General features: G+C 40.4%; 1 protein-coding gene across 2 annotated transcripts in view; it reads left to right on the top strand.

The window, feature by feature from the left end:
• The window catches only part of DOCK1 (dedicator of cytokinesis 1), a 276152-nt gene that overhangs the window by 149774 nt on the left and 116973 nt on the right, over positions 1–9405 (top strand). For both annotated transcript variants that reach the window (XM_029962000.1, XM_025895744.2), the window contains exons 28-29: positions 1890–1991; positions 8247–8341. In XM_029962000.1, the coding sequence (XP_029817860.1) occupies positions 1890–1991; positions 8247–8341 (197 nt within the window). The remainder of the gene's footprint in view (positions 1–1889; positions 1992–8246; positions 8342–9405) is intronic.

Genomic DNA, 9405 nt, shown 5'->3' with positions numbered 1-9405 from the left:
TGCCATGACAATTTCCTTGGGTATGAAATTCATCTTTTGAGTGTCGCAGCCCTGTCTATTCACTGAAATTACTCCCAAATGGTAGATAAACACCCAAATATGACCAAAGCCCTCATCCACTTTTAGAACCAAGTTAGTCAGAAGGCAGCAGAGCTGTGTGTTGGCTGCTGGACACCTGGAAAGGGCTGGTTTTGCCAGTGTGGGTTCGATGTATTAATGTGAGAAAAAGCAAAAATAGGTTTGTCTTTGCCAAGCAATGGACTTGGAGGTTATTTTGATTATGTATGAAAAGACACCATGAGAAAACAAGGTTTGTCTCCAGCTCTCCCGAGCGTTTCTGAACTGTCTGCGGTGCCGTGAGTGCGGTGATGGACTGAGTTCATCTGCAGCTCATCTTAGGCAACCAGTTTAAAAAATTTATAATTCTGACTAGTGCTGGCACATCCCTTTGATTGATGAAATCATTAGGGGAGACAGGACTGAATGTGGGCTACTGGATGTTTTCTTCCAGGCCCATCAACGGGGTTTGTTGTGTCGAGTGCTCGTTATAGGCTGTGGTGACAATTAATGTTCAGATTTCTGAGATGAGCCCTCCTGATTTCCATTTCATAGTTGTAAACATTGTCTTTGTGCAGCCCCAGCTTCTATTCTTGTCAGAGTTTGTTAGAAAGTGCTTTTGATGTCCTGGAACAGCAGCTCTGGTGGCCTTTCCCTTTCTTATTCGTGGAGTTTGCACATTCCTGACAGCTCCCATCAGGTGTCTTTGCATCATGTTGAAAATGTTCCACCAGGGCCAGATCAGTTTTGGGGGAGTTCCATGGCAGAAAAGCACATTCCAGAAGTGCTTATCTGGTGGAGGTTGGGGATTAGCCTGTAACTAAGAGGGCTCAGAGCACACACAGATAACCTGGTGTCATTTGGGCTTTAATCTCAGTTACTTGGACTGATGTGGAAAGAAATATTTTAAATTGAAAGTAATGCTGATCTTAAAGGTAACAATAAAGGCTCTGTGCCTTAGAAAGGAGAGAAAATTCCTTCGTATTCTCTTGGGCTGGGGCACAGAATAACCTTGGAAATGGCACTGAAAAGGGGAATTTAGAGTTTTATCAAACCACAGAAAGAATCATTTATTTTCTGAGTCATTCTGTGGGGTTTTCAAATTTTTATTGGGTTTTTTTTTCATCAAAGACCAGAAAAGACCTGGAAATTATTAACAGGCTTTTAGCAGATATTTAGAGAGAGATGATGGACAAGAAGAACCTATTTATGGGATCTTACTGCATCTAGTAGCCATAGGAATGGGTTGGATTTGTTACTACCACACTTAGACACACCACAAGGAAAGATTTAACTTTCTTTTTGGCACTTTTTACTTTTCCCATGGTTTGAGAGAGGTCTGGTTGGTACAGCTCTTCTACTTTTATGAAACTTATTGGATTTTGGTGGAGTTTTTTTAAGCATCACAATATCTGAAAATACCACTCAGTGAAATTAAAACTCGGGGTTTAGCTGTGGTGCTCAGTGTAATGATTTTTTAAGAGATTTCTTCCTTGAGCAGAGTATTGACTTTCCAAATGCAAATCCTGATATTGTGTGATATTTTTAGGAGTGGTGTTTATTACCTTGCAAAGCCTTTAATGTCAGAGCAATTTTTAGATGAAGAACATGTTGCAAAAGCTTCAGTGCTAAACCCATGAAATTGGAAATGGAAACTTTTTGAGATGTTTCTTTGTTTTCTTAACAGAATTTTGCATATTCACAGATGAATTTTAATGATGGAATTACATCTGCTGCATTGTGTGGGGCTCTCAAGCAATATTATGTTTTGATAGCAAGAAATATGTTGCCTTTTCTTAAACAATTGCCTTCTTTACTTTTATTTTTTCCAGGGGAGTTTTGTGGCCTGCATGACAGCCATTCTAAGGCAGATGGAGGACTATCACTATGCTCATTTAATCAAGACTTTTGGGAAGATGAGGTCAGATGTTGTGGTAAGTTTAACTTGTTTTATCTCTTCATAAAATAGTTCACCTTCTGTTTGTTTTTTTTCCTGTTATTGGTCATTAAGTACCCTTGTGAAATGTCAACAAAATGTGTTTGGCATTATAGAATTAATATAAAAATCTTTATTAAAGCTCTGGAGCTGTTCAAAGCATGAGACACTGGATTTGAAGCAATTAAAGCATGAAAAAACAGAAGTGATGAGACTTTTGTTTAAGAAGAGAAGAATATTAAATAAAACTTTCTCAGGAAAGGAACTTTCAGTGTTGAATCTTCCAGATGTCCTGCTTTCCTTTCTTTGAGTAGCTTTTACACAGAGATCTGCTCACTTTCCCTTTTATACAAACCATTTTAACCTTAGAGGTGCCCTTAGTTGTTAAATAAGCAATAATAATTGAAATTTGTCTTCTCAGAGTCGTTCAGTGGCCTGACTAAGGCAACAACCCAACTTAATTAAAGCATAATAGAAGGAGCTTATAGCTGAGGAGATAACTCTGTAATAACCTAAACTGTCTTTGCCATATGGCTGCAGAGGGGACACCAAACTCTTGGCTGAGCTCCATCAATTAGTGGTGACCCAAAGCTGCTCAGCTCTGTTCCATTCCCCACTGCAATCCTGGGAATGCTCCAGGCAGTCTCACCTGGATTTTAATCTTTATTCAGGTTCTCTTCCTTCCAGACCCAACAGAACAAACCCAGGGTCTTTCCTTTTTGTAAATTCTTTATGTTTGGATTTTCCAGTTTGTCTTTAATTATTATTTTTCTTATTTCTACCCATATTCTGCCAGATTTGAGCTCTTTGCCCCGTGCCAGTTTTCAGATAAGTTGCTAAAGCCACTGTTTGCACCTGATCTGGCATCACTGAGTCACAGAGCTGATAATTCCAGAGGGTGAAGACAAAGTCCTGCTGCAAAGAGCTGCAGATGGGCATCACTACATGGAAAGGGCTTCCCAGTTACCCTGCTGTGGGATCTTGGAGCATTTACATGGATAGTCATTTGGTTTTCCACTAATAATAAAACGTTCCCAAGCGAAATGCAGCCAGTGGAGTGAAAATACTGCTTTTTAGCAGACAGAAAAAACATGAGTGTTAAGGTTTATCAAGCCAAATATTTCTCTATTTTTAAAGCATTTGGCTCTGGAAAAGGAAGTCTGATTGCAGGGTTTTACATGAGGAAAGGTGAAAGCAGTTTGCTCTGAAAACACGTTTAACCCAGGCAGCAAAGAAGTGCCACAGTCACTCACAGTGCCCTGCACTGGTGGGGTGGGGAGGGGGGTCAGGGAGAGGTAAAACCTGTGGGTTGAGATAAGAATGGTTTCATAATTGAAATAAAGGAAAATAAAATAAAAATAAAATTATTAGTAATGTAGTAATGATGATAATTATGATGATGATGATAAAAATAGCAACTAAAGGAGAGGTTACAAACAGAAGGAGAGGAATAAATTCCCAGACAGACCCATGCTGTCATGGCTCAGCACCCACTGACTGATGCCAAGCCTGTCCCCCAGCAGTGATTGGCAGCTCCCAGCCAGTTCTCCCAGTTTGGCTGGGAAAAAACCCAGTTGACAGACCAGGCATGATGTTCTGAGGTGTGGAATATCCCTCTGGCCAGTTCAGGTCACCTGTCCTGTCCATTCCCCTCCCCAGCTTCTCGTGCAGCTCCTCCCTGGCAGAGCCTGGGACACTGAAAAGTCCTTGACTCAGGGTAAGCCCAGCTCAGCAAAATCCCAAATATCAGTGTGTTAGCAACATTACTTTGATCCTAAATCCCAAACACAGCTACTAGGAAGAAAATTAACTCTATCCCAGCCAAAATCAGGACAACATATAACAAAAAAATACAGAGAGAAAAGTACTGCTTAGGAAATCTGGGATTTTTCTAATGGCAACAAAAGTGTTTGGTTTAAAATCTCTCTTTTTTGATCTAAATTGCCTGCAAGGTGCTTCTGTAGGTCAGATCTTCCTTGTGAAAAACAGAGTTATTATGTATTTGAAATTTGGCAAGTGGTCTGTTTATAATGGGTCCTTTTTAAGAGTTTGATTTATGTGCACTCAGTGCTCTGGGATTCAGGAGGAATCACTTCTTTCTTCTGTCCTGACTCTGAATATTCATCCTGCATGTTCTGGGGTTGTGGAGCTGGAATTGCTCTGGACTGTTAAAATCATATTTTCCATCAGCACGTGAACTGTTTGACTCCCTGTTTTCCACTGTTGTGCTCCCCTGTAATCATTTGTTTTAGCAGGTTTTCAAATCTAAACTTGGTCAGTTGCTGCAACAGTTTATATCTTTAATTAAATGTACCTTTTAAATGTTTTAATATTGCTGTGTAAATGATAATGTGTGCTAATGGAAACTAAAGTATGTAGCAAGTTGGTAAAATATTAAATGAGTAATATGATAAGAGTAGAAAATGCTACCTTAAACTGGATTTAAGTATAATAAAAGAAGATGTGCAGGTATAATGGCAGAACGTTGGTAATACTGTAAAAAAAGGAAACTTCAGTGAGTAAACTGAATTTTCTTTCCTTTTTTTAAAGCACAAATAAAACTGATTGAGTCATCAGTGAGAGCAAAAAGATGATACAACCCAGTTTCTGTGTTGAAGAGAAAAGCTGACACAACCTTTTCAGTGAGAGCCAACCCCAGGAATTTCTGTTCTCAGAAGTATTTCCTCATAGATGAGATTTCACTGTTAGTGTGAAAGCCACCTCTTGGTCACTGGTTTCTGTTTCCCCATCAGAGTTGAAGCTCTGTCACCTCCTTTACTGTTCTCAGTCCATGGTCCCCTCTTGGACCTCCTGTTTTCTTCTCTCCTCAGTGGTGGGATGTTGCTGAACTGGACTGGATGGTTTGGATGGGAAAAACACCTTTCCCTGCCTCTTCATTTGACATTTCTTGGGCTTTCCATTTCTTTAATCCAGCAGTTTTTTGTGAGCTGCTGTCATTTGACTCACCCATTAGAGTTTAAATCCATAAGGCTTTTCATTTAGTCCCAGCATCCCTGGACATGGAGGTGATAATTGCACCTCCTATTCCAGAGTATTCAGTTGAATCACAAAGCAGTGATTTAGGACTGAAATTAGATTAAGCCAAACAGAAATTAATAGGTTTTTCTTGAAAAAAATGACAAGAAAAGTGAAGCTGTGGTTGCTTCTTTGCCATGGGAGACCCTTAAATCTTTCTGTGCTCTTGCTCAACCAGGAGATGGAACTGCTGGAGAAAACTTTATGGGCTGTGTGATGGTGGTGTCAGGTTTAGATTATTATAATGGTCATATTTGGCCTCAAGAGCCTTCTAAAGTGTGAGGCAGAATGCAATAAAACCAGTTTTTTATTCCTCTGCGGAATATAGTGTTTAGATTTATTAAGATATGTCCGTTCAAAGAGGAATTTCCAACTTTAAGGTCCCTTCCAACCCAAACTGGGCTGTAATTCTGTGATTCTGTGAAATCCAAACCTCTGATTCTGTTGTCATCCTGAGAGGAAACGTCAGCCAAGATCAGTGAGGTTATTTCTGGGACTAATTGATTTCTCTCCCCTTCTTACTTGATAAAAATCATTTTTATTTGAGACATATGTGGTATTAGTTGACAAAAAAAGTATGTTGATGTTTTGCCACGTGGAATATCTCAGGCTGAGCTTACTCAGTGGATGGGAATTGGGAAGGGTTCTTACCTATTCTGGATTAAGCTTCCTTGGGATATTAAATATGATTTGTATTTGTAGTTGGAGAGAGACCAGGAGTTGCAGCCCTTGCTCCTTTAATACAGGCTTTTATAATTTTTTTATGTTCAGAAGAATTTGTTCTGCTTCCAGATATACTGAAAAAAGTAGATTCTACAGCAACCCAGCATGCCCTGGGAGTTTCCCTCTCCACTCCCACCCCCCAGAAAAGCCCTGGGTTTTGCTAATAACATGAGGTTAATTCATCCAAGCCATTTGCTTTCCTATAAGAAAGATAAAATGGCAAAGAGAGCAATGTTCTACATAAACCACAGGTGAGCATGAGGAGCTTTGTATTTGATCAATAATTAGCTCAGTTGTTAGAGAGCATTATTTAAAGTACCTGAGTGAACATGGGGTTATTAAAATGTAAATATCAGTAGATTAAAATGTAGAGCTGAATCAGCAAAGTAGGTCAGATCAGACGTGGCAGAACCTCCAGGGTCAGGAACGAGCCCCAATCATCAACAGTGTAATTCCTCCACCAAAGTACATGAAAAGTGAGCAGTAAAATCTGCAGTTGGATCTCTTACATGAAGGCAGATTTTACTGAGCTCCTGGAGAGCATCTGGCCTGAGTTTGGCTTTATACAGTGGTGACACCTCTTGGATCACGAGCAGTTCCAAAACATCAGGATGTGGCTTAGTGGGCACATTGGTGTTTGGTCAAAGGTTGGACCTGATGATCTTGGGGGTCTTTCCCCAGCTTAATGATTCTTTGATTTTATGATTAATTGGGTAGCAGGAGCTGGGATGCAGAACATCCCAAAGCAGCCCTCGTACCGTGCATGTGGCAGAGCCCAGGACCCTGAAAGTTTGTGTTGCTTCATGAAAGAAGAGATGGAGAGAGAATGTTTGGGAGGAATGGAGTGACAGGACAAGGGGAATGGCCTTAAACTGAAATAGAGTAGGTTTAGTTTGGATATTGGGAAGAAATTCCTCCCTGTGAGGGTGGGGAGGCCCTGGCACAGGTTGCCCAGAGGAGCTGTGGCTGCCCCATCCCTGGAAGTGTCCTAGGCCAGGTTGGAAGGTGCTTGGAGCAACCTGGGCTAGTGGAAGGTGTCCCTGCCCATGGCGGGGGGGGGAACCAGATGGTCTTTAAGGTCCCTTCCAACCCAGCCATTCTATGATTCAGTGATTTGTGATCCCAGTGTTGTGTCCTCAGGATCTCTGCAGCTCCCTGCATCCCTCTGACTGGGGATCTCTGAGCCAGGAAAGGCATTTTAAGAGAACAGCGAATCCGGAGATAAAATGTGACGAAGATACCATCTCTCACACATGGAGAAAGACTGATGAGAGCAGCAACTTCAGATTTGTTTCTCACTGAAAAGGTTACAGAAAAAGCAGTCTTAGTTAAAAGTCCAGTGAATGTAACATTTTGGGGTTTTTTTTGTAGGCATTTGACATTTTAAAGATAGACGAGATAAATACCATTGCTGAGAAACTGAATCAAAGGGAAAATATTCTAACCTTGGAATAAAAGTTCATTTTTATCTCTGTGTGAAGTGGATCAAGGACTTTCTGCATTAAGTTCTTTTTTCCCCTTTATCTCTCTCCCAGCATTTGATATTGCTCCAATTGTCAGATAGCAATTACAGATTCCCAAATTGTAGGAGATGATTTACATTGTAAAGTACATGAGGTTTCTGGTCCAAAGAAGTGTTTGTTTATAGCTGTGTAGGAATAAATTGCTTTATGCTGCTAAATTAACTTTTGTTCTGGGACAGGTTGTCACTTGCAGAAGGAATTACTGTTGCTGCCTTTAGGGAGAGTCTCTCCCAGTTTTGGGATGACCAAACCATTGCTGTGCTCTACCGCATGTCAGGGTGATGGGCACCACCACACCCAAGGATCCCATTTTGAGCTAGAAGATGTATTTATTTTAATAAATAAATAATCTTGATTTCAGGACAATATTCATAAAGGGAGGGAAAACTCATCAACTGACTCCAGGGAGTATTTTCAGCGTAATGATAAGATTTTAATGAATATTTAGCTTTTTTTTCCCTTCTCTTTCCATGTCCCAGTGTGCTTTTAACAGCTTTCTAAGAGACCCCAGGCATGTGTCACAACATGTGTGTCACAATACAGGCTGCCCACAAAGGGACTGTGAGACTCCATAGTATAGAAAATAATTATTCTATATCAAAAATATAAAAATATAATGTGTGTATATGTATATATAGATCGATATAAAATTATTTTTTCCCAGATGTTACTCCCTTTGGGATAACTGGTGAACCAGTGGTAGGTCCTGAATCATCCCATGGGCTGTTACAATGTGGGATTAAAGTTGTTATAACTTCTGACAAGTTTAACTGGAATTATTGTAGGATTTATGGACATGATGTATAAATATACTTTAGTAGGATTTAGGTGTGTTTTATATGAATAATGGCTTTTTTATGGAGCAGAACCTGAGGACACCTTTGGAGTGTGGTCATTAATAACTGCCACCATCCCGTGGATTTCTGTGATCCAGCAGAACAGCCTTCTCCAAATATTTTCTCTCCTTTTAGGATTTTCTGATGGAAACATTCATCATGTTCAAGAATCTCATCGGGAAGAATGTCTATCCCTTCGACTGGGTGATAATGAACATGATGCAGAATAAGTGAGTACGGAGGGAAAGGCTCCCTGGATTTCTGGGCTGGTTGGGTTTGTGTTGGAGCTGAAACCACAGGGTTGCTTGGAAACAGTAAAACAAAAAGCTGCAGCCAGCCTGGGCTGGGCTTTTCTCCTTCTCTGATGCAAAGAATTATTTAAGAACTGGCTTTGGAGGTGGCTGAACAGTGTTTTAGTGACCTGGTTTAGGGGTCCCCAAATTAAGGGTGGCATCAGCCTGAGATCCCAGATTTTGGAGCCAACAGCAGGTGCAGTAAGGTTCTATACATACCTTATAACAATTAAATTTAGTCTTCTCAGGATAAATGATATGTTTTCCACATGACCTCAAAACTAGTTACTGTATGGAGTTGTATGCTCAGGAATATTTTCAGTGGTTTTAACAAAAAAAGGCATTTTAAACCCAGATTCCACCATCACAGTAATGCAGAGAAAGGCTACAAATGTTTCTAATGCTTGTTTTTTTTCCTCAATAATTGCAGCTGTGTCATTATTTAGCATTCCTTTGTGCAGTGTTTTATGCTGGTGACGTTTTATTAAGTGTGTCAAATGCTTTTATGTGTACTGAGATGAAAGTATAAGGCAAAAACATTATATTTACTAGTTGCCTGGAGAAATCTCGGCTGCGTTCACTGGTAGCGACCACAGCTATAAAGTTGTCAGCGTTTACTTCTATAAAATCCTGAACCACAGTTGTAAAAATGCGCCATAACTTTAATCTTGGTTTCTGAGGTCTCCTTAACCGCCTCCTAAAATTCATTCTGAATAAATACGAGGCAGGAGATTGAGCCATATTTTGGGGTTGTCTCACTGGTTTGGGATTCTCCCTCGTGTGTGGCCACAGCTTGGGAAGCACCTGGTGTTTGAAATCAGGAGCCCTTGGAGAGCAGCTCATGAGGAACATCTAAAGCCCCTTGGGTTTCTTTGTTTTTTAGTAATTTCCAAAGTGATTTTGCTTCTCCAGCTGTCTCAGGAGCCTTGTTGCAGGTGCTTGGGAAACCCTCACAGCGTGTGTTACCTGTGTCCTTTGGAACAGGAGAACTCCTCTGGGCT

The sequence above is a fragment of the Manacus vitellinus genome, unplaced genomic scaffold, assembly GCF_001715985.3.
Source record: "Manacus vitellinus isolate BGI_N305 unplaced genomic scaffold, ASM171598v3 scaffold_40_pilon, whole genome shotgun sequence".
NCBI classification, from domain to species: domain Eukaryota; kingdom Metazoa; phylum Chordata; class Aves; order Passeriformes; family Pipridae; genus Manacus; species Manacus vitellinus.
The sequence above is the reverse complement of the archived record's forward strand: the minus strand, read 5'-3'. Positions and strand labels throughout refer to the sequence as shown.